At 38.7% G+C, this 23955-nt stretch overlaps 4 protein-coding genes, 1 long non-coding RNA gene and 1 pseudogene across 6 annotated transcripts; 5 read left to right on the top strand and 1 right to left on the bottom strand.

Annotated features, from left to right (window-relative positions):
* The first annotated feature begins 2994 nt into the window (after positions 1 to 2994).
* On the top strand, positions 2995 to 6458 carry LOC137717499 (putative monogalactosyldiacylglycerol synthase, chloroplastic). Its single transcript, XM_068456884.2, has 8 exons — positions 2995 to 3823; positions 4124 to 4296; positions 4764 to 4925; positions 5010 to 5151; positions 5421 to 5645; positions 5735 to 5797; positions 5886 to 5960; positions 6056 to 6458. Exons 1-8 carry the CDS (start codon positions 3272 to 3274, stop codon positions 6287 to 6289), a joined length of 1626 nt encoding a protein of 541 aa, XP_068312985.2. The 5' UTR covers positions 2995 to 3271; the 3' UTR covers positions 6290 to 6458.
* Positions 6459 to 7586: 1128 nt separating this feature from the next.
* Positions 7587 to 11141, top strand: LOC137717756 (thiamine-repressible mitochondrial transport protein THI74). Its single transcript, XM_088698819.1, has 8 exons — positions 7587 to 7982; positions 8439 to 8831; positions 9201 to 9415; positions 9517 to 9587; positions 9725 to 9832; positions 10216 to 10333; positions 10618 to 10753; positions 10963 to 11141. The coding sequence occupies exons 1-8, from the start codon at positions 7902 to 7904 to the stop codon at positions 11026 to 11028; spliced, it is 1188 nt and encodes a 395-aa protein (XP_088554945.1). The 5' UTR covers positions 7587 to 7901; the 3' UTR covers positions 11029 to 11141.
* Positions 11142 to 11637: 496 nt separating this feature from the next.
* On the top strand, positions 11638 to 14381 carry LOC137717757 (uncharacterized). The gene is made up of 6 exons (XM_068457222.2): positions 11638 to 12174; positions 12283 to 12339; positions 12624 to 12777; positions 13170 to 13267; positions 13359 to 13424; positions 14101 to 14381. The coding sequence occupies exons 1-6, from the start codon at positions 12046 to 12048 to the stop codon at positions 14137 to 14139; spliced, it is 543 nt and encodes a 180-aa protein (XP_068313323.1). The 5' UTR covers positions 11638 to 12045; the 3' UTR covers positions 14140 to 14381.
* Positions 14382 to 14780: 399 nt separating this feature from the next.
* On the bottom strand, positions 14781 to 15999 carry LOC148695302 (uncharacterized). Its single transcript, XR_015965477.1, has 2 exons — positions 15794 to 15999; positions 14781 to 15701 (listed from the first exon to the last, which is right to left on the bottom strand). It is a non-coding gene; the product is annotated as an uncharacterized LOC148695302 (long non-coding RNA).
* A 695-nt stretch (positions 16000 to 16694) lies between these two features.
* On the top strand, positions 16695 to 17243 carry LOC137718628 (putative steroid-binding protein 3 pseudogene; annotated as a pseudogene). Its single transcript, XR_015965091.1, has one exon. The product of XR_015965091.1 is annotated as a putative steroid-binding protein 3 pseudogene (transcript).
* A 2391-nt stretch (positions 17244 to 19634) lies between these two features.
* Positions 19635 to 22577, top strand: LOC137717817 (ubiquitin C-terminal hydrolase 22). The gene is made up of 3 exons (XM_068457303.2): positions 19635 to 20690; positions 21105 to 21223; positions 21351 to 22577. Exons 1-3 carry the CDS (start codon positions 19924 to 19926, stop codon positions 22127 to 22129), a joined length of 1665 nt encoding a protein of 554 aa, XP_068313404.1. The 5' UTR covers positions 19635 to 19923; the 3' UTR covers positions 22130 to 22577.
* Positions 22578 to 23955: the final 1378 nt, after the last annotated feature.

Here is a 23955-nt window from a genome sequence, read left to right as displayed (position 1 = left end):
TTATAGATATCACACTCAGGTTGTGTGATTTCTATATACAAGTGTCACACTCACTCAAACTAAAAGGCCTAACACGAAAAAAAAATCTACACACTGAAAGTAAAATGATTAACAACGTTGTAAAACCTTCATAACAAATTCCTCGGACATGAAATATCCTCTTAACATATGCCCTATGAACTAATCTCTCCATGTACCAGAAAAGCTTTTACTTTAAGACAAATAAAATCAAGCAATTCTCAAACCCTGCCACATGAGCTAAAAAAACAGCCATGATTGTGAGAGTTGAACTCTCACTTTCTCAGTGGTTAGGGTTTGCAACTTTGCACATATTCTCTGATATAATAAAGCTTTTGAAATTTGTTAGTGGATTTGAGCATATGGGAATGGGGATGGATGAGAAGTAGTGTGATTAGATGAGAGCATATACTGCAAAAAGGAATAAGCAATAAGCAATAAGCACTTCTTGACCTGCACCTGCTTCCACTTTTTGTGATAAGAAAAATTCTAAATCCCTTGCAGAAAAAGGTAATGCCTTTGCCCCCATAAAATCATTGCTCATGTAAGAAAGAATTGGACCACTATTAAATTAAAAATATTCATTTATGCTCCATTTTATGGAGTTGAGATCCTCGTCGGATGTCTATGTTTAGAATTGACAGATTAGGAAATTCGGACCGTTTAAGAAAAAGAGAGAGAGGGATACCTGAGCCGTTCAAATGCTTGGTTTTGTGTGAAGTGAACCAATAAGATGAGCTAATGAGGGCCACATGATTTAATTTGAGTGGTCCGAATTTCTGTGTCTGTCAGTTCCGGACACACAGATCGAGAGAGGATGTCAATTCCATTTTCTACACAATTTGTTCCCTCTTGCTCCATAAAATATTCATTTATGCTCCATTTTATGGAGTTGAGATCCTCGTCGGATGTCTATGTTCGGAATTGATAGATTAGGAAATTCGGACCGTTTAAGAAAAAGAGAGATAAGGAGCCCTGAGCCGTTCAAATGCTTGGTTTTGTGTGAAGTGAACTAATAAGATGAGCTAATGAGGGCCACATGATTTAATTTGAGTGGTCCGAATTTTCGCGTCTGTCAGTTCCGGACACATAAATCGAGAGAGGATGTCAATTCCATTTTCTACACAATTTGTTCCCTCTTGACATGTCAAAGTGCATTATGTGATGTCATGACCAATTTGAGGTGCATAGAATAGACTTGTCTGCTGCCTATCCGTTAAACATGATTTTTGTCAAACATATATATGCTTTAATGATGCCTCCATAGAATTTCACAAGCCTTTTGCTCTTTTACTCCTTTTTATTCTCTTTCCAACATGAGAGATGTTTGATTTTGTTTAAAGTGTCAACGTATATGCTACTTTAATCAAATATAAAGTACGGGAATAGAGATTCAAACTTGAGTGCAGAAAGGAGAACGTCTACTTTAACTTGTTGGTAATAGATGAACAACTTCTCAAGTTCAACCGGTGTCCTTGTAACTTGTTGGTTACGTTACATCCCGAGTTCAACATGTCTGGGTTTCGATGAACCTCAGTTGACCAAAAAAAAACACTAGAACTAAAGATATTAGTATTTACTTGATACGTGCAATTTGTAGAGGAAGATGAAGCTATTCTATCTTGGGTTGGTTCGGGCATTACGGGTTTGGGCTTTCTTTCCCTGATGGGCCTACCGGCCTTTGATAATTGTCTTCCGGCCCAACTTGATCCTACAACTTTGGTCACTATGAGCCCAATTTCAGCAGTACCAACAAAAGTTGGTCGGTGAACGAGAAACCCAAAAGGCCGGTGCTTCTGGACGGTCCACTTGAGTCAAATGGCATATAAATCACATGGGCTGCTGATAATTTAATTCTTTTAATAAATTTAGAGTTTTCAATCAAAATTTAAAGTGATTATCTGAAATTTAAAGAGTATTCAGTAAATAGTTTATTAAATTCTTAAAAATCTGAGTTTATTCAATTGGGATTTAAAAAATTTATAATATTCAAGTTAAAAAAGTTGAGGAATTGAAGAGATTTCGTACCGTATTTTAAGTATTCGCAAATCTCATATCTCTCCTCAGATTTCTAGAGACTTGAATCAAATTTTACGTGAAATTTTTACAAATCAATTAAATTCCATTGAATATATGAATCTATAAATACATTAAAATCTCTCAAAATCTCAATAGAATACAACAATTTCAATGTAAATCGCATGATGATTTTATTTTCCCCTTTTTGCTCCAACAAAAAGAGAAAAAGTCTAAAATAATCAAGCGTTGCACACAATTTAATCCCCTATAGCTTTCATGTGGTGTAGGCAAACGTGTTCATTGATTTGTTTTGGCTTTCACATCTTCTTAATTTATATTTACAAAATGACACAAAAATAGTTGACTATTTAATAGAGCGACTATTGACTAAATATGGACGCCAACACTTGTTTTGGTCATTCAGTATGTTCCAACCTTAAGTGGATTCTCATGTACAATGAACTTTTTGAAAGTGACATCATGCAATTTTAGGTTGTTGACCTAATACGAATAGGGTTGTGTTAAGATCAATCGTAGCATCGATAGGAAAATTACTGATTGATGAGTTTTTGGCTTGCTACATGGGGGTAATTAGAGGCAGACACAGGGCAATGAGCAGAGATTTGAGTGACTTGTTAAAGTTGTCGAACAACAAACAATCATGTCATCCCAAACTTCGCATATTAACGATTGATTGTAACATTCTATAAGATCGAAAAAGCTCGTGCAAAAGGTTCAATACACCTTGTTGGGGATTTTTTTTATTTGAACTCATCACACCTCAATCATTTGATTTGGTAGTAGGCGTGAATTAAACCAATTAATCAGGACAGTGTATTCGTTTTCTTTTAATACTTTAGAGAGACTGTAGACCAGCTTGGGTTTAGGTAAACCAAACCAAACCCAGCCCAGTCGAGTTAAAAGACAACCCTTCCCCTTATCAATTTTGTGCCTAATATACCAAAGAATCTCCTCCTCCTCTCTCCCTGTCACGCGCGCGCACATGTACACACCAAAATCCTCTCTATGTGGCCACAAAACCTCCGTCTAGATTTCCACTTCGTTAACTTCACTCTCTTTCCAAAACCCCCGCATTCCCTTCCCCCTCTCTCTTCCTTCCAAGCTTTTACTAACCTTGTTCTCTTCTGGCGTTTCATTTTCCAGACGTTCTGCTCAAAACCCAATTCAATATTTGACCGCCATGTTTTAATCTCTCGAACCCGGAAATCCCACCATGCATAACCCTTCAGTCGCAACCCAGGAACCCAGTCCGGTCTACGACCTCGTTTCGCAATTGGGTCGGTTCGCCTTCAGCTCAGGGCCTCATAGCAGCTCCGGTTCTGATGGACACTCCTCGTTTTTGTCCAATTTCATGTATTTCGACGCCTTTGGGGGTGCTTCAGTCGTCGGGAAGAAGGCCAAGGTCGGCGTTTCAGCTTCACTGAGCTTGAGCAGTCGCGGCGGTTTGGGAATTTGGAGGAGTGTGACGGAGTTTAATCGGGCTATACGGTTCCACTGTGACAAATTCCCAATTGGGTTTGCTTCTGTTCGCGTCGGGTCTGGGGACGGAAATGGAAATGGGTCGGATAACGGCGTTGGGGACAATAGCAATGTGTTGGTAGAAGATGGAGGCGGAGTTAACGACAATGGGATTGCGTTGAATGGTGTGAAGGTGGAGAGACCCAAGAAAGTTTTGATTTTGATGAGTGACACCGGCGGCGGCCACCGTGCTTCTGCGGAGGCGATCAAGGCGGCGTTTAATGAGGAATTTGGTGATGAATATCAGGTCAGTTATTTTGAATTTAGTGAGAAAGTTTCAACTTTGTTACGAAACTGGTATTTGATCGTTTGACTTATGTAGAGAGAAATCACAATTACATGAAAAATTTGTAATGTTAGTTGACTGGTAGTTCTACAGCAATGTAATAACATGACGCCGTAAGAAATTAGATCTCAAAAAGTATAAATTTTTATCTGTTCCCACACAATTTCATTAGTTAAATTGAATACATGAGGGAGAAAGCAAATGGACGTGTGAGTGTGCATATTTGTTGATCATATTTTCGGTTAAGAGTGCATATCGCAGGTGTTTGTTACTGACTTATGGTCGGATCATACGCCTTGGCCATTTAATCAACTTCCCAGGAGCTATAATTTCTTGGTGAAACATGGGCCGTTATGGAAAATGACATATTATGGAACTGCTCCGCGTCTGGTGCATCAATCTAATTTTGCAGCAACTTCTACATTTATAGCTCGGTAAGAATTTTTTCGTTAAAGGTTACTGCTTATAATTCATTTAGTCTGTTTTGCTAAGGTAGTTGTACATTCTTTTGCTTCATGTAAAAGTTGACCACATGTATTAAATTAACTCATAACATGCCTTTCAAATTTCGAATGGTTATTTATTGCAGCAGCCGTTGACTATAAGTTTTAGTGATTAAAACAGGTTTCAGGAATTTAAAACATTTTTAATCATGTCTCTTATGCACTATAAGTTCATAAATTTAGATATAAATGCCATTTTCAAGGAAATAATTAATACTGTTTTGGCAGATTTAAAACCCTGTGAGGAAAAGACCAGATAGGATTACAAACGCAGAAAATGAGCAAATTTGGCTAATATTCACGAGTTTTTTTTATAAGTTCCGTCAAATTATGGTTCAAAGATGGTTTTTCAGCAGTACTTCGTTGTTGATATCCTCTAATTCTGTTTCATTTTGCAGGGAGGTTGCCAAAGGACTGATGAAATACCAGCCGGATATTATTATCAGTGTGCATCCGCTGATGCAACATGTACCACTTCGTGTCTTGAGGGGAAAGGGTCTATTGAAGAAGATAGTTTTTACCACAGTTGTCACGGATTTAAGTACTTGTCATCCTACATGGTTAGTTTTGCACAAAGCTTCCATTACGAAAATATAGCCTCTTTTTTCCAAGCAGACTTTGATATTTTATGTCTTCATTTCCAGGTTCCATAAGCTTGTAACGAGATGCTATTGCCCAACAAATGAGGTTGCAAAGAGGGCATTGAAAGCTGGACTCCAGCCTTCCCAAATCAAGGTTTATGGCCTCCCTGTGCGGCCTAGCTTTGTCAAGCCTGTGCGACCAAAGGTTGGTTATTGATCAACTAAACTTTTTGACCTTGATGTAATTGGTTGTACGACCACAAGAAACCAGCAAGTGGTGTGATATTAAAACGATTGGAAATTTGAAATATGTGGTTGTAAGCTGCCAAATGGATTATGATGATTTACAGATAATATTCTCCCGTATAAGTTATGGTGAAAGCATTTATCACAGTGGTTGCAGATTGCACATTCCATGATTGTAGACGGTGGTTTTGAATAAATGTTTGTCATGTTTTATTTATTTCACTGCAGGCTGAACTTCGGAGAGAACTAGGAATGGAGGAGGATCTTCCCGCTGTGTTGCTAATGGGAGGAGGAGAAGGAATGGGTCCTATCGAAGCTACAGCTCGGGAACTTGGGAATGCATTATATGACGAGAATCTTGGGGAGCCTGTAGGTCAGGTCCTTGTCATATGTGGTCGCAACAAAAAGCTTGCAAACAAGTTGCTTTCGATCGACTGGAAGATCCCTGTCCAGGTAGTTTTATACTTCTGAATGGAAAGTCGGAAATGCAGCATTAGTATTTATAAACAGAAGTTAGTAGCTAAAATTGATTGACATTGTAGGTGAAGGGGTTTGTTACTAAAATGGAGGAATGCATGGGAGCTTGCGATTGCATTATTACGAAGGTAAGTTTGTCAACAGTCCTAAAAATTAAAAACCATGACAGTCTTGAATATTTCGTTATCAACCAATTAGTCTACTTCTTTTGAATAGGCTGGTCCAGGGACAATTGCAGAAGCCATGATAAGAGGCCTCCCGATTATTCTGAACGATTACATTGCCGGACAGGTAATGGTGATATAATTTACTTTTCATTGTGCTGCTATGTCTTGGGAATCCCCTCATTGGAAAACGTAGTAAATGACTGTTTCTTGCCACTGTAGGAAGTTGGGAATGTACCATATGTCGTTGACAACGGGTGTGGAAAATATTCTAAATCTCCGGAAGAGATAGCAAGGATCGTCGCTGATTGGTTTGGTCCGAAAGCAGATGAGCTAAAGGCGATGTCGGAAAATGCACTGAAGCTGGCAAAGCCTGATTCTGTGTTCAAGATTGTTCATGATCTTCACGAGCTCGTTAGACAACGGAGCCTTGTACAGCAATTATGTACAACATAACCCTATTTTCCCCCAACCAATTTTGTTTACCAGTCCTCTAATCGATCGAAACCATGCTCCTCCCCTTCTCATTTCACTCCCTTGTTATGCTGTTTATGTCAAAAAAAAAACAATAATGTTATAATTTTCATATTAATATAACGTATCAGGCTATCGGCGTGATTGTGAACTCTTAATGCACAATTTAGGAGATGATGTTGCCTTGGACGGCAAGTCTTTTTATTCATCCTCCATGGCTTTTCATAGCTTCAATGGCGCAAGAAAGAGCATCCCAGCAAGTGGAAGATCAAGAAGGAGCCGACGGCTGCCGAGGCCGGAGGATGTTGCCTCTGTGTAGACATGAACGACGTCAAGACGCGACCAAAACAAAATCAGAAGAGAATTACAAAGGACTCGCTTAAACACACCACCCATGCACCCCAATGTCATGAATTCAATTCCTCCACCCCATCAAATGTATCAATTAACAAAAAAGAAAAGGAGATCTTAAGAAAAAGAAAAGGAAAGGAAAGGAGAGCTAGTTAAACTTGAACATGTTGGATTACATGATTTGGTCTATATATGCTCCAATTTGCTTAATGATGCTGTATTTGTTTATACATACATACAATCTTTCTCGCAGGACATTTTATGTGAATCGTTACATTTTATATCTATCACAAATCTTAAAAAGACAACATTTCACATGTTTAAAATCATGATTCTCTTTGTCTTATTCTGTGATAATGTGAGAGACACTTTCTATGAAGTTAGCACACTTAAAACATTAAAAGTAGAACGATAGCTAGCTACTCAAATGATGAGTAGGAGTTCCTACTCAAAATTGTTTGCTGTTGATTCATAAATTAATTAGGATCGTCATATTATAAGTCACTCCATAAAGAGCGCCTCTTCAAAAAAATTAATTCAAACTAAGGTCGTTCAGCTATCGAATTGTACAAAAGCAGATGAACGAAATTAGTAAAAGCATTATGAATCATCTATGTAATTGATACAATAGATTGACCACACGATATTAGTTTTTTTTGTTTGTTTTTTTTTTTTTTTTTGTAAAGATGATTTTTACAAAATGATTCATAATATGAACGATTATGTTCATAAACACAAAAATTTATAATTAAGACCGAATTGGTTTTAAAAAAAAATTTATAATCATCTTTGAGTAGTTAAACATTATTTGAAAAGTAATCACGGACAAAACTATCATATATTCATATGTGCACTCCATGCATTTGAACAAATTGCCACCTTGAAGGAGTTTGGTTGATAAGGCACCACCTGTCACGCTCATGAAGTCATTGCTGACACCCTCATCGCTCAGCAACAAACCTGAACACTTCAGTGCAAAATCCACTTTCATTGCCGCCACAAAAAGATTAAAAAAAAAAAAAAAAAAAAAAAAGTAATAATCTTTCTCGTTTCCCACGATTTCAAACTTCCATCGTAACGTAATTACCCAAAGAATCGATATTTGGTTCATGATATTGGATTGTCCTGCTGCTTGTGGAGCTTTCCAGAAGATGTTGATTTTTAGCCGAATTTGAGATTAAACCCGGTTCATAATTTTGGGTCGAATTTGCAAATTCTTGGGTTTTTGGTGGAGATTTTGATCATGGGTTGGAAGTACAACGCCGGTTTGGGGTTGATTGGCACAGTTGTGTTCATCTGGGTCGCTTCTGCAGAGGTTACTCAGGTTTGTGTTCATCCAAGCCCCCTTTTTTTATTTTTTTTTCAAGTTTGATTGTTTGTTTGTTTTTCTTGCAACCGAGTATGAATCCCCTCTCCGTGTAGTTTACAACGTCGCTAGGGAAAGGAAAGAACTTTACATACTTGAACATCATTGCTAGTCCTCACTATTCCATTTCTGTATTTCTTTGGTGACACATGAGATGCCACTGTGACGGTATGATATCTTGAGTCAATCACGCATACGCGCTATGACTCTCCCAAGTTGCAGTGTGTGATTGACTGATTGAATTGATATATCGCTACAGTGACATCTTCCTGTCCTTTCTCTTTTTTTAAATGGATACTTAGTTACACTATCTTAGTATTCTCTCATTTAACCAGATATTTGAAGGATGTGTTATTCTGTTGCTATGGTTTGAGATTATTTGAGAATTTAAACTTGTAGTGTTTTTTAATGCAGAGAATTTTCTGTGAGTACAAACAGCCGTTTTCGCTCACGTACCTCGGTGTGTCTCTGATGGCGGTCTATCTACCCATATCGGCATTGAAAGATTGGATCTACAACTTGCTGCACCCAAATTTGGTTAAGAACTTTTACAATGGCATTATCGCGGGAACTTCTGGAGGGCTTGGTATTCCTCTTAGAATAAATGAAATGCCCCACAGTCCAGAAACAGATGTTAGAAGCTGCCTAATTACTGACAAAGATCTTAGTAATACAGAAGAAGGGCGAGCTTTAACGGATAAGAGCAAAGAAGATGAGCCGCGCTTGCTTGAACGGAGTTGTCAAATTAGTCCATGGGAAGTTGCAAAGTTTGGCTTAATTCTTACTCCAGTGTGGTTTATCACAGAGGTAACATGAGTCATTTTGGCACTCCTGTTATTCACATCAACCTTTTGGACTTCTTATCACATTTTAAATTGAGCGAGTAATTGCATTGAAAAAAAAAAAAAAAACAGAAATCCGCATTGAGGTCTTGGTTCGTTTATGCATGGATTCGTTTTAAGGAAAACTAATGAAAAGGGCTTGAAAACTTTGAGTTTTAACGAAAATGACAAAAAGGTGTTGTAAGTGAATAGTATTAGGATTGACTTTTTAAAGTAAAAATGTGGTTTTTCGTTAAAGTGAACAGTATCAGGAGTTTTTCGTTAAAGTTTCATTCGTTTTATGCTTTGAAAAAAGTTCTAAATGGCATATTGATATATCTTTGTTCTAGTGCAGTATCTGTCAAACTCTGCACTGGCAAATACCAGTGTTGCAAGTACAACTGTCCTAACTTCTACGTCGGGGCTCTTTACACTTTTCTTTGGAGCTCTTCTTCGTCAGGATTCCATAACTGTTACAAAGATGGTTGCTGTTTTTGTCAGCATGGCTGGTGTTGTCATGACCACGGTTGGAAAAACTTGGGCCCCTGATGAACTGCTGGGCATCTCTGAGTAAGTTTCTAGTCGTTTCTCCAGTGGCTCAGCCAGTAGGAATTACTTTTTATTCACGTTTTACCATCGTTTCACCGTGTCTTGTTCTTTGTTGCGTAAAGGATTAGAAGGCACGCTATAATGGGACATATTTTTGGTCTTCTCTCAGCTGCGTCGTATGGATTGTTTACAGGTGACATTACGTTTCAGGAATCCGGTGTTAATTGAACTCTTTTACAAATAAGTCATCAAGATCAACTGATATATCTGAGAGACAGTTAAGTTATTTTTGGATTTATGATTATTAAAGTTGCTGTCTTATTCATGCAGTGTTACTCAAGAAATTTGCTGGATCAGAAGAGAAGGGAGATAAGGCTGATGTGCAGAAGCTTTTCGGATACATTGGTCTCTTCGCTCTGCTTGGTCTGTGGTGGCTCGGTGAGTAGAATAATTATTCCATGATCTATTTATCGTCTTCATCTTCCAAATTCCTGAGGTTAAATTATATTATATTTGCATACAGTCATGGATTTTAGGCAAAACATGATAGCTAGACATTGGTTGCAAAAAAGAGAATATGAGTTGGACTATACCTCAAACCATTTACTGTTGGTTATGACTTTTGCACAAGAATACTATTGGCTTGATTGCACACAATGCTCTTTGATGATAGTTCGGGAAGAAAAGTGAACATACATGTTAAAGTCTTTTCGTCGTTTGTAATGGAGAGGTCTCATAATGAAAAGATAGCACATTCCCTCGGGTATATCATTTTGTTCCCTTTTGAGTTGCGTCGCTCATAGCAATGTTTTCTCATGCAGTGTGGCCACTCAATGCCATCGGGATTGAACCTTCATTTGAGTTTCCACATTCAAAATCTATTGCCGAAGCTGTGCTGATAAATGGCTTTGTCGGGAGTGTTCTTTCGGATTATTTTTGGTATGTAAAACTGCTTTCACATACATTGGGGGTCAATTGGGCACCACAAGGACATGTAACGATGACACACTGATTTATGTTCATGTAAAAAAAAAATATTTTTCTAATCTTTACAAAAGCAGCACGACTGCCTTTTCAGAGACAAATTTATAAGAGGTTGGTTCGAGTCTGTTGTGTGGTGGCCAAATGTACTCTCTACTTACCTATACTTCCTGCTTCTGTTTTTCGTCTACCAACAAGATGCTGATGCCCACTGCTTTTAACGCCAAATGAAACTTTGACAGGGCTCTTTCCGTGGTTTGGACATCTCCATTAGTTGCAACGCTGGGCATGTCCTTGACAATTCCACTCGCAATGGTAGCTGACATGGTGATTCACGGCCGCCATTTTTCTGCAGTCTACATTCTTGGTTGCATTCAGGTACGTTGCGCTACTGTATGCATACATTCAACTTTTTAACATCATGTTATATTCATATTGCGACATGAGGCTTGAACTTCCGCCTTCTAACATCTAACCTCACGTTGGTTGGGGAAGCCTATTAAGTAGTGTTGTGACGGAGCTCCTAGCTGCATAGCCAGTTTTTCGTGACAGTAAGCAGTACGCTAACTGCGTTTCTATGAACTCAGGTTTTTGCAGGATTCGTGATGGCAAACCTTTCGGACAAGTTCTCGAGCAAGCAAGAGTTGCAATAGTGATGCATAGAAATCTCAGTGGAGTTGTAGTTTGTATGTAGAATGAATATGTCTATTACATATGTACATATATGCAGGTAATATCAGCTGCCCCTTACATTGTATACAACAAACTTGTATGAATCTCTCTCTCTCTCTCTCTCTCTCTCTCTCCCTCTCTCTTATTTTTTGGTGGATTTTCATTTTCTAATTTGTTTCTGTTAACCAAGAAATTGCTAAATCAAGTTTCATCTGCACCAATGATGAAGCCATCACTGAAGCTTGATAAACAAATTTCAGAGATTTTCACAAAGTTTGGTAGTTCATTTTTTGTTAACTTCTTGCAAGTTTGGAATGAAAAAAGCCCATTTAGCATGTTTTCTAAAAACGCTTTCAAGAAATAATTTTTTTTTTTTTTTTTGACAATATTTGGCAGAAAAGCTTATGATTTTTTTTCGTCTGAGTTATTAGATTACTACATAACACTTCATAGGGTTTGTAAGACAACATGTTTGAGAACGTTTCTATAGACAGAACTTCTGCTTAATCGTTTATTCTAAAAATGCTTTTGTTATAATACGTCAACGTGTTTATAAAAAGATAAAACCACTTCCACTTAATAAGTGCATTATCATAATTTTTTTTGTTTTTTTTGTTTTTTTTGGAATGAACTTGGAACAGTAAGCTCGTTTATGATGAATTGTGTCTATCATAATAATACACGCTATTAATGCAATTCGAACTTAAAATCTTTAGTTTTAGTGGTGAAATTTTGACCTAATTAATGGGGCCTAACTTTTAAATTAAACAAAATAGTTTATTTTCCCTGGAAATTACAGAGTCACAAAGCTGACACATGACATCGATCGAAGTTTGAATCCACCTCCAACCTTACCTTTTAATCGATTGGCGACCCGACACATTGAGAATTGAGAATTGAGAGCGCAGACTCATACATATTAGTCGGATCAAATCGAAGAGCGGCGCTGCGACTCTACTGCTGCAACTGCGTCTAAGAAGAAGACGACGACGGCGACGATGGAGAAGGGAAAGGGAGTGATGGGAGCAGGTCGGAGATGGGCCGTTGACTTGACTGACAACTCAACTTCCCCTTCTTCCCGCGACTTCCCCGACCCTCCTGGCTTCTCTCGCGCCTCCCTCGAACAGGTTTTTTTACCCCCTTCTCTCTCTTGCTTCTTCGTTCGATTTGGATTGGGAATTTGGGGTTGGGTTTGTTCCCAATTAATTGGATTTGGGGTTTTTGTTTTTCTGTAGGATGATTCGACTGTGAGTCGCCAGAAGAAGGATGCTGAATCTACTTGGAAAGCTCAGGTACTGATTCCCCTCCCTAAATTCGAATTTATCTCAGCAATTCGATTTAGGGTTTTTTAGACTTTGGATTTCAGACAGTTTGATGGGCAAAAGATTGTTCCTTTACCTATTAACTTGATAATAATCACTTGATCGCAAATTGGGCATGATTCAAGTTGCTGATGGATTACAATTTTAGCTGTTTTCTGCCGAATTCTCTTGACCGGTGTTAATATCGATGGGATTGTGGTGAGATTCGATTATTTGGGTTTATGTGATCTCATGGTGTCTTTGTGTTTGAGCAGAAAGCTTGGGAAGTTGCACAGGCCCCATTCAAGAATTTGATGATGATGGGTTTCATGATGTGGATGGCTGGGAGCACGGTGCATTTGTTTAGCATTGGAATTACGTTTTCCGCTCTTTGGCAGCCCATAAGCGCCTTACAGGGTGTAGGGAAGGGTAAGATGACTGTAATACTGTTAGCCAATCTGTAACTCTATATGTGTGGAATAACAATTGAAAGCAATAAAGAACTTGAAATATTCTCTACTTGCTTGTCTATGTCGCTGTATAATCGTATGAATGGTTTCCTATAACCATCAGACATGGCATTTGGGCAGTCAACATAGTGTTCATTTACTTGCACAAAATTTACCAAACCAATTTGTAAAAATGGTCTTGTTTGGCATGAATCATGCTGTCCAATGCATTTTTCCTATGACTTCACACCATGTTCACATTTCCAAGCAAATTTTTTTCGTGACATACTTTACGTGTTTATCTGTTAATTCATGCTTACACTCTATTTCCTTGTCAGTTGCTTGATGCTTCCTTTTAATGTGGTTATGCAGTTTTTGAGCCCTACAAGGACGGCAAAGTAGATCTTATTGCCCCAAAGTTGCTCTTCATTGCCCTTAATTTGGGGGGTTTAGCACTGGGTGTTTGGAAGGTGAACTATATTTGTTCTCCTTTAATTGATTTATCCCCAACAGTTAATCTTCAAAGAATCCAGTTTCTTAAATTTTGATTTTTCTTGGCAGCTTAACACTTTGGGGTTGCTTCCTACGCATGCATCTGATTGGGTTTCTTCCTTACCCCCTGCTCAGGTGAAAATCTTCCTGCTAAGGCGATTTAATTTCATTCGGCATGTGGTTTTTTCTTATATTACTTTCAAGCATCTCATTTGTTCTAGAAATGTCAGAACCACTTTTTCTGTCCTTAGCAGTCGGAATCATGGAACCATTGTTGGCTTACACTGCTTCATCCAACTTTGTTTCTGATAATGAAGTTGATTTACAAAACAGTTCCTTGTGGTGGAGAACTCTCCCTCCACTTCTGAATCAGTTAACATAGCACCTTGGTGGAGGTAGTTAAAGAGGATTGGGTTTAGGGTACTGGAAAAGTTCGAATGGAAGTTTACTCGTGCAAAGTGGAGGTAGTTAAAGAGGATAGTTGGATCTATTACACTATGTTTGGATGAAGAAATTTAAGATTACGAAGGAATTTAAAAATGACGGAAATTGAAATGATGAGATTTTGTATTTCATATCATATGAAACACTATAGTACACTTCACATTACAGTTAGATGCAAAATTCTGTTTATTGTACATTACATACATGTCGACGTGGTAATGTTATTTTCTTTTCAATCGGTAATTAACTCGTGCACTTCATTTGTCTGTAAGGTCATTAGTGTTATGGATATCATTCATAGCGGCTTTTCCTAGCTGGTTTCTACCTTAAAGCTCTTTATAACTTCTTTTTTGCCTCCAAATTTCAGGAGGTTGAGTATTCGGGTGGTGGCATTCTTCGTTATTGACATCAAAGTTCAGTTTGAATGGCGGTCAATCTCAAGATAAGGATGAACGGCAACTTGCAGAAGCAGGATGAGAATTTGTTGCTGTTTACTGGCCGATGGCGTATGGCTTAAGCATGGATAATGTGATTCTTCTGTGTTCTGAATGATATTACTAAGTTTTGTTGGCAATAGAAACTCAGTTTGTAGTACTTGTTTAAGTGACTCGATGAATTACCATACAATCTATAATTTTAACACTTTCATTTGTGCGAGCAGTTTACATGGTGATCTAAATTAAATTCTGCTTTGGGTGAACTGTAGATTTAGCCCCTCAATTATACACGAGTGGAAATTGGTTTCCTAAATTATTTGATTCAGAAAATTAAGTCCTTAGACTCTGAAAAGCTGCAAATGTCTTCTTTATTATTAGATTTGAAGATATTTTATTCTATTTTTTATTCATGTAGGTCATTGTCGCATTCCGGCCCGGGCGCACGCCTTGATTTCGGTCAGGTGTGTCATAGATTGACAAAAAGTTTAGATAGAATAGTTTCAAGCTTAATGATAGGGATGAAATTGACAATTTTTAAGAGTTTAAGGACGTAATTTTCTAAAAAATAAACACCCAACCCCGGTATCAAGTAGGTGCACAAACCGAGACGTGTTAAAAATAAACACTTAAATGGATAACATAGCCATAACATGCTTGAAGATATAACTAAATGATCACTGCTACCACTACTCAGTCTTGAGATGATACAAAACATAAAAGTGTGAGTTAACGAAAAATAATATTTTTTAAAAACATTTTGTTTTTTGACACATTAATCCCCTGTTTTGTAAACACACATAACTAATATTTTTCTTAGTCGTATATGTTGTTTTAAATAACACAACTGTGCTGCAATACTTGTCAACAAAGCACGACAGTTGGATTAGGTTTTCCAACGGGTATCACAGAGACAGATTCAGAGTTGAAGAAAATAGAGAGGCAGATAGTGATTTATCTTCATTTGAGAGAGAGAGAGAGAGAGAGAGAGAGAGAGACAGCGCGCGCCCGTTGGGGTTCGATTTCTGTGCTTCTGAAATATGATTTTAATCAAATAAGTGTTCGAACCGTACGAACCTTTCTGAGCAGCCGAACTGGGTCGAAGGGCGGGTCGAACCGAACGAACCGGGAGGTCCGGCGACCAAACCGGGTCGGGCCGAATGAACCGGGTCGAACCGGATCGGACCGACGAACCGGGTCGAACCGAATCGGACCGGGTCGGACCGGTCGGACCGGACGAACCGGGTCGGACCGAAATGAACCGTCAACCGCCGGTCTGGCTGAGCCGTTATGTTCCGGTGAACCGGTCCGAGCCGCCTAAAAGTCTGGTTTCTGGAGAAAAAACGCCGGCAAATTCAAGGAATTTTGAATTTTTGCAGCTTCGATTTAACTCCATTTTCAACCAAAGCTCACAACCAATGCACTAAATTTGTACCGGAGATGTCAAACAACAGATTTGGGCTACTATGGACGGCTGGATAGCCGGGATCCGGCTCCGATATGGGCGGAAATCGGGGAAAACCCTTGTTCGAATCTGCGTTGAATCAACGCCAAAACCCGTGATTATTACATGAATATAGTCCTAATTAACGAGGTAAAGTTATTGGTGACGGTTGGAGGTCTTACCGACGCTTCAAGCGGCGAGAAACTCGCGATCATGTCGGAGGCGTCCGGGACTTGGCTTCGAGTCTTCCAACAAAAATGGAATCTTCGAACTCGTGGCGAGGTGGAGATGGTGATAATGGCGGTTGATTGTCTTAACTCGCCATGAAACGGCAGGGTTTGTTCCTCCTTTTCTTCTGGGTTTATCGACAACGCAAGGGAGAGAGAGCGAGAGTGTATTTTCTGGAGAGAGGAAGAAAAGCACGCAGAGAGAGAACGGAAATCCTTGTGGGTCCCAACGACCCCACCAAGCCAGATTGAATTCTCCATAAATTATAGAGTGCATTTTTTAAGTGCATTTTTTATCATCATAGTACATGGTTATCATCCTATTTATTATTGTTAGGTGAATTTGAATTTTAAAATTTATACTTATCCATTACATGAATCTTAAAATTTAAACTTATTTAACGGTAATAAATAGGATAGTGAACATAGATCACAATAAATGGTGGTGAGCCTATTTATTCTCAAAATTTAAATTCATCTAAAGGTTATAAATAGAATAGTGAACATAGATCACAATAAATGGTGGTGAGTAAAAACCTAATAATAAATCTGCAAAAATAACCATCCAAATCATTTTGAGATTTGTGCTTATTCATTACATGAATCTCAAAATTTAAATTTATCTAACGATAATTAATAGGATAGTTAACAAAGATCACAATAAATAGTGATGAGCCTTTTTATTCTCAAAATTTAATTTCATCTAAAGGTTATAAATAGGATAGTTAACTTAAATCACAATAAATAATGGTGGGCAAAAACCTAATAATAAACCTGCAAAAATAACCATGCAAATCACTTTCAATATCCACCGTTCATTTTTGGTGGGCGAGCAACTTACTAATCAGACGATCGATTTCATCTACTCTGATACTTACCTCCAAAAGTCTTGGGGTTTACCATCGTCGCCCTCGCCAACAAAGCGATGGAGTTCACAGCGCAGCACCTGATCCAGTACAACGGCACCGACCCATCGAAGCCCATATACGTGGCGCTCAATGGCCGAGTCTTCGACGTCACGGACGGCAAGTCGTTTTACGGTCCCGGCGGCCCGTACGCGATGTTCGCCGGAAAGGACGCTAGCAGGGCTTTGGCTAAGATGACCAAGAACGACGAGGACATCACCGCCTCCCTCGAGGGCCTCACGGAGAAGGAGATCGGCGTCCTCGCCGACTGGGAGAAGAAGTTCGAAGCTAAGTACCCAGTTGTTGGCCGCGTCTCTTCTTGAAAAAGTCTCCGCCTTTTATCAAATTTAAGTGTTGGCTGTATCTAACTTGAAGTGAAATAAGTGCTTTTGGAAAATCTGCTTCTGTGTGATTTTGTACAATGTATCTGATCTTGGATGTTGTGTATGTTTAGATGCCATGGATGTGAATAAATAATCAAATATTATGGTTGTGTGCAATTGGATTCATGAATCATGGCCTGTGTGCTTGAATGATTTCGGATTTTAGGCCGAGAATATATGCAAATTTGTGCAGTTTACTGTATTTTGTTCATCGAAATCTCCATTTCTGGTGTTGTATGGATTATCTGCGTTTTTCCTATATTGGCATTTGGTAGTGAGGGAGGACTTACCACCGCTAAGATTCTATTGATGCAGTATCTTAAGTCAATCACGCGCTACCATAACCATATGAGTAAGTTAAACACATGACAAATTGGCTTGAGATACCACCACATTGGTGTATCGGGTGTAGGTAAGTTTCGCGTGATGAGTGCTGGTTTCAATTTCTAGGGTAACGGTTTTGTTTCTGATTCGTACCAAGTCTGCTGCCGTAATTCAGCAGCAGCAGAAGACTTATTTAGCGAACTCATTGAAAATGTGCACGATTAGAGCTTCAACATGTTGGCAACTACTGGTTTTGGCCCTTCAACTTTGCCATATCAGTCGATCTTTCCAGGTCCTTTTCTTTCGGCTTTCCTCACCAGCATCGGTTGAAAGGTATTCCGTTCATAGATTTTGGATGGAACGAAAATCTTACGCAACATCTGGCAACACACAAGTTCTTAGGGTGGAATTGGATCATCTATGCAGATTGCAGTGCTTAGTGCATTCAAGGGTAATTTTACAGAGTTTATGTTTATGATTGCAGTAACTCTACATGTGTTGCGAGGAATATGCTCAAAATGCGCCGATTGCGGCAAAGTCTTGGGCAACCGTGTGTATATTTTCTTGTGCCTATCTCTCTCGGCACATGACACGTCACTTGAGGAGAGAAATAAGCTTAACAGATATAATCTGGGTTCTCCTTCGCTCTTCTGATGCGCCGAAAGTTTGATGTGTAAAAGCTTGTTTCTTTAGCTTTGTCTGAAACAAGTTAATAGTCATCATTCATTGTACTTTGGCACGCAACTGACTATAAGTTATAACCTTTCTTTTGTAAAGTTCCGACATAGTGTTTTTCTTTTAGTAAAGCTCAAGTTCAATGAATTCTACTGCTCCCTTTCATAGAATGGGCCATCATAACATCCACTTCCATTCAAGCATGAAACATATTGGAATCGATTGATATTTCAATATCGATGGCCACTTATGAAAATGATAAAAATGTGCTTAAAAACATTGACGAAAATGATAGAATGTGTTGAGCGCTAAAAAGCACGAGAAATCGGTTAAAATAATATTTTTCTAAGTCTTTGTTGCTGAAATGATAAGATTTCGGTATGTCATCAATATCTGCTTGTTATGTGATTCATAAGTTGTTGACACTTAATTTTGATTTCTTATTCCAAAAATGTTAAAGTTTAGAAACTTCAGAAAAAATTTGTTTAACAAACAATAACGTTAGTAAGTTAAATTGTTAGTTGTTAGAAGTTTGAACTCGCATGTAACATCCCACATCGCTCATGAGAGTGGATCCTCTAAGCCTTATATGTATATTCCCATCTCTCGCTAGCACGAGGCCTTTTGGGATGGGAAGTTCAGAGTGGCGCAGCGAAAGCGTGGTGGGGGTCATAACCCACTGGTCCCAAGATCGAAACCTGATTTTGATACCAAATTGTCACATCTCGGCCTAGGCCCCCACCAAATCCCGGGCTCGACTTCACCGTAGCACGATATTGTTCGCTTTGGACCTCGACCACACCTTCATGGCCAGTGAACTCCTAAAAGGCATTGTGCTAGATAAAGATGAGAATATACATATAAGGCTTAGATGATCCACCTCCCTAGGTAATGTGGGATGTTACATCACACTAGGGTAACATCCATTATTTTAAGTGTTAAAAGTTTTAACGGTTTTGATCAAGTTTCTGACCAAGTAACATCCATTAATCATCCATTATTTTAACGGGACCCGATCACTTTCTGATCAAGTTTTAACGGTTTTGATCTCTCTTCATTATTTGAAGTGTTAAAAGTTTTAACGGTTTCGTGCAATATTAACTTTGGATGTGTAAGTGTTTAGTGTTTTTCGAGGTTTCCAAGTATTTTCTTGTGAACATATACTTTTTTTCGTGCGATGTTTGCACGAATTGCCAAATTAAAGAGCTCAAAATAAATTGAAAATTTAGAGGACAAAGTGAAATTTGGTCGAAAATATAAGGAGCATTCCTAAAGTCCTTCCTATATCATTTTCACATTTTTTTAATTCTTATCTTTTTCACATTTTAATTGTTTTAGTACAATAACATGTTTTACGTTAAGAAGATAAGAAGTTTAACTAAATCACACAATGAACAATTTAAATTAATGTCGAATTCACCGTTTACAAAAATCGTAATACAGAATGATTACATTCTAAATTAAATTCATACTATACAGTATACAGTAATAGACTCCATGAGTCGGTCTACAAAGTCATAATATAACCAAAAAGCATCTTCGTCTTCCTTCGAGTCATCCCCCAAACCGAGCGCAGAAAAGTCCTTGCCTCTCTCTCTCTCTCTCTCTCTCTCTCTCTCATCTAATCCAAATTCCTTCTCCATCTCTTCACTGCAATATTGGATCTGCTTTCCCAAGTTTAATTTATTGTTGGGTTTATTAATCTATTAATTTTACCATTTTTTTCTTAATAAAGTTTTAATCTTTCTGCGATTTCTAACAAATTCGACCTTCCCTTTCCCAAAGTCTCCATCAAAACATGTCGACAAGGAAGCCTTCATACGCAAACCCAAAACCCTGCAACCACCTCTCAGCTTACAAGCTAAAATATGGCTCCAGCGGCTACAAATCCCTCCAAAAATCCCTCAAATCTGCCCCCAACGGAAGAACAAGCGTTCGGATTCATGAAACAAAGATACCCAGATGCAGTTTCTGTAATGGGTTCGAAGGTAGACTCTATATTTGCTTGATTTGCTCTTCGGTTTCGTGTTCGAATCACGCAGTTCTGCATACCCAGTTGGAAATCGGCCACGATTTGGCCGTCGATGTCCAAAGGGCCGAGCTTTTTTGCTGTGCGTGCTCCGATCAGGTCTACGATCCCGATTTCGATAAGTCCGTGATGGCTAAGCACATGCTGGACTTGCCGTGCAGCACAAACAGTGCGGATAGTATTGGGGAGAGGCTGTGTGAGAGGAAGAGGCTGGGGGGTTCGGGTGTCGTATTATCGGAGTTTAAAAAGCCCGAAAAATCGGGTTTTGTGAGGGATCACAGGGCGAAATCGTGTTATCCGTTGGGTTTGAGGGGGTTGAATAATTTGGGGAATACTTGTTTTATGAACTCTGTGTTGCAAGCACTGCTACATGCGCCTCCATTGAGGAATTACTTCTTGAGTGATCGGCATAGCCGCAGAACATGCCGGAAAAGGACGGCAAACCGGCTGTGTTTGCCTTGTGAGCTTCACGGTGTTTATTCGGCTGTGTATTCCGGCGATTGGACTCCTTATAGCCCGGCTCAATTGCTTTACAGGTCTGCATTGCTCTGTGTGTGTGATCTTTGGTTACAGCATATCGTGCCGAGTTTATAATGCTTAAGCTTTTGGTTTGTGGATTGATTTATATTTGATAAACACTGTTTCGGGATAGTCGCTTTTTGTCTTTGTGTCTGCAGTGTTGCTTCTAAAGATCCTTTGATAATTCAAGAAGTATTGTAGTGCTATGTTAGTAAGCGTAGATGAAGTTTAATAACCCATGAGTTGTTATGTCACTTTCCTGCAAAATGCATAATGTTTATGTCTAATTAGAAATCACATGGATTTGCTGGAACCGATGGTACCTTTTATGCAATGTGGGATCAACTCCTGTGATTTGTTGCTAGATTCGTTGCTAGTTCTTCTATGCTGGAGCTTGCTTTTGGACTGATTAAAATTTTCTTTACTTCAAGTTGGTGGCAGCATTCGGAGAATCTGGCAAGTTACGAGCAGCAGGACGCTCATGAGTTCTTCATTTCAGTGTTAGATGGGATCCATGAGAAAGAAACCAAAGCAAGGAACCATACTAAAGGTAATCATAGGCGATCAGATGAGTTTTAGATCGTACATTGTAGAAGTAATAGATGCATGTCAAATTGTTTGTTTTTACGGTGGTCAATAGTTCGCTTTTACATATGAAGTTATCCTTTGTTTCACAGATAGTGGAGACTGCCAGTGTATTGCGCATAGGGTATTCTCAGGACTGTTGAGGTCGGATGTCACTTGTATGACTTGTGGATTCACCTCGACAACTTATGACCCGTGTTTGGACATATCTCTCAACTTAGACACAAGCCGCTGTTCTTGGTCAGATGCATCTAACAAGCCTGCCAAAGTGAATGGCAGCAGCTGTTCATCCACTCTTTTGGGTTGTTTAGACTTGTTTACAAAACCAGAAAAGTTGGGGTCAGACCAGAAACTGTACTGTCAGAACTGTCAAGAACTCCGAGACTCTTCGAAGCAAATGTCCATCAGAAAGCTTCCAATGGTGTTGTGTTTGCATGTAAAACGGTTTGAGCACTCCCTGGTCAGAAAGATGATGAGGAAAATCGACAGCTATTTGCATTTTCCATTCTCGCTAGATATGACTCCCTATCTGTCCTCTTCGATTGTCAGAAACAGATTTGGAAATAGAATCTTTGCTTTCGAGGGGGATGAATCTGAGATGTCTACCGAGTTTGAGATTTTTGCAGTAGTTACTCATTCCGGGACACTAGATTCCGGCCATTATGTGACGTATTTACGCATACAAGACCAATGGTACAAATGTGACAATGCTTGGATTAATGAGGTCGACGAGGGGATTGTAAGAGCTTCACAGTGTTATATGATGTTCTACGTGCACAAGACGCTGTACTATAAAGCAAACATAGATTTGCGTCACTTGCCGGTTTCCACACAGAAGGAAGCATTTCAGAGGATGGCTGGTTGCTGCTAGAGGAAATGTTTCGAATGATTATAGTGTCTGCAGTTCTCCGAACAAGAAATGGGCTTTCGATATACATTCGAGGCAGGTTATGAACCGATTGAGACGGAGACGGAGAATGCCTCTGCCGAAGCAACCTCTTCAAGAATCCGATCCCTTTGGCCTAAGGAGATCACATCGGAAAGGCATCATCAAATTGCAGATCTCTGAAGATGATCATGATTTGAAGCAGAGATACATAAATGTATTCAAACTCCATATCTACTGCTAGTGATTTGTTACTGGGTATTTTATGAGGGGATTTTGGGAAAACTGATGGGACTAATTTGAAAAAAACTTGTTCATGCTGGGGTTTATTTTACAAGATTTCTTGCCCAGCATTCTTTTGACTGCAAGGTCAGTCATGTACATAACTAAACTGATATTTGAAACTAATATTTATTTTTTGGGGTTCCACTAATTATTGCCCTTCCACTTTCTAAATGTTGATATGATTTGTTAGGATATAAGCAGTCTTCGTTAAACCACATTTTGTTTTATGTGCAGAAGGCGTGGATAAACTTTTTTTTGTATTCCGAACACGGTCACATGATTTTACCATTCATGGAGTTATGATATGAGCGACTAGAGAGCTGATAGGTCCCACTGGTATATTAGTAAAAATAAAAGAATATGCATATTATAGTTTGAAGGAATAGCAATATTAGGTTACGATGTTTCAAGTATGCTGAAAATTACTCATAAATAGAATAATGGATAGACGAAATGGGATAAAATGGGATAGGATTATACACCAAGTAATAAGATGTTTCAAGTATGCCAAAAATTACTCATAAATAAAATAATGGATAGACGAAATGGGATAAGATTAAACACTAAGTAATAAGCAAGACAAAGACAATGAAGAACAAATCTTTTCATTCCTCACTTGTTCATAATCACAAAGTCAATCTCACTCTAACCTTGCTATTGTGAGAAATTGTGAGAAGAGACGAAGAATCAATCTCACTCCAGCATTGTTATCATTGAAAGAAGATGATGAGGTAAATTTATTGAAAGAATGAAAAGAAAAGTACATATGACGTTAGGTTCCATGTTCACATTTGACAAGTTGAAAGAGGGCCACGAAGGATCTAGTGCACAGGTCCAAGCAATGGGAGTCACCAGAGAAATGCTTTCAAGGAATCACTTTCCAATGCCTGCAGCAAGTTCTCATGGTAATGGTGAAGATGGTCACAATTTCAGCTGAAAATCTATTAATATGACAAGTATATAAATAATAAATGTGCTATAAATACTTAAGGATTAAGTACTTAAAATTCTCTAATCTTTTAGTATCATTTCAAATTGATCTCAATTTTTATAAACATTTCAAATAAGTACCCAACTTATCTAAAATGTCACATTCGTTAAGTTTTAGTTAAATTTCTGTTAAATTAACTAGGATTTATATTGTTTCCAAAAGTAATAGAAGGTCATTAAAGCATGACATCCACCAACCAATGGTCGTCATCACCTCCATAAGGCTATCACTTCTAAACCCAACACACAACCACCAACTCCATCCTACAATCCGGCTACTCCAGCACACGAGCAAAACAAGTATAGTATGGCGGATGGGAGTGGTCAAGAAAGGTATCTACTTCGCATCATCACCCACGTGGAACTTCAACATATTGAACCTTTGTTTTTTTTTGGAAGAGAGAGAGGAGAGAGAGAAAGGGGAAGGGGAAAAAGAGGGGAGGGGAGGGGGGGGGGAGAGGCGGCGACCTTCATTTTTGTTTTTTATTTTATTTGTGAAATTTTTATTTATTTTATTTTTCATCTTCATGTTTTTT

This window comes from Pyrus communis, chromosome 8 (genome assembly GCF_041283825.1).
Source record: "Pyrus communis isolate YQ-2024b chromosome 8, ASM4128382v1, whole genome shotgun sequence".
NCBI classification, from domain to species: Eukaryota; Viridiplantae; Streptophyta; class Magnoliopsida; order Rosales; family Rosaceae; genus Pyrus; species Pyrus communis.
The sequence above is the reverse complement of the archived record's forward strand: the minus strand, read 5'-3'. Positions and strand labels throughout refer to the sequence as shown.

Bases quoted from the DNA above. Each gene is read 5' to 3' on its own strand.
- LOC137717499 (XM_068456884.2), top strand. From the start codon at position 3,272: ATGCATAACCCTTCAGTCGCAACCCAGGAACCCAGTCCGGTCTACGAC. The intron at 4,926-5,009 runs GTTAGTTTTGCA...CTTCATTTCCAG, and splicing joins AGTACTTGTCATCCTACATG to GTTCCATAAGCTTGTAACGA. The intron at 5,961-6,055 runs GTAATGGTGATA...TTGCCACTGTAG, and splicing joins ACGATTACATTGCCGGACAG to GAAGTTGGGAATGTACCATA.
- LOC137717756 (XM_088698819.1), top strand. From the start codon at position 7,902: ATGGGTTGGAAGTACAACGCCGGTTTGGGGTTGATTGGCACAGTTGTG. The intron at 7,983-8,438 runs GTTTGTGTTCAT...TTTTTAATGCAG, and splicing joins CTTCTGCAGAGGTTACTCAG to AGAATTTTCTGTGAGTACAA. The intron at 10,754-10,962 runs GTACGTTGCGCT...CTATGAACTCAG, and splicing joins ACATTCTTGGTTGCATTCAG to GTTTTTGCAGGATTCGTGAT.
- LOC137717757 (XM_068457222.2), top strand. From the start codon at position 12,046: ATGGAGAAGGGAAAGGGAGTGATGGGAGCAGGTCGGAGATGGGCCGTT. The intron at 12,778-13,169 runs GTAAGATGACTG...GTGGTTATGCAG, and splicing joins CTTACAGGGTGTAGGGAAGG to TTTTTGAGCCCTACAAGGAC. The intron at 13,425-14,100 runs GTGAAAATCTTC...TCCAAATTTCAG, and splicing joins CTTCCTTACCCCCTGCTCAG to GAGGTTGAGTATTCGGGTGG.
- LOC137717817 (XM_068457303.2), top strand. From the start codon at position 19,924: ATGTCGACAAGGAAGCCTTCATACGCAAACCCAAAACCCTGCAACCAC. The intron at 20,691-21,104 runs GTCTGCATTGCT...CTTTACTTCAAG, and splicing joins CCGGCTCAATTGCTTTACAG to TTGGTGGCAGCATTCGGAGA. The intron at 21,224-21,350 runs GTAATCATAGGC...TTTGTTTCACAG, and splicing joins AGCAAGGAACCATACTAAAG to ATAGTGGAGACTGCCAGTGT.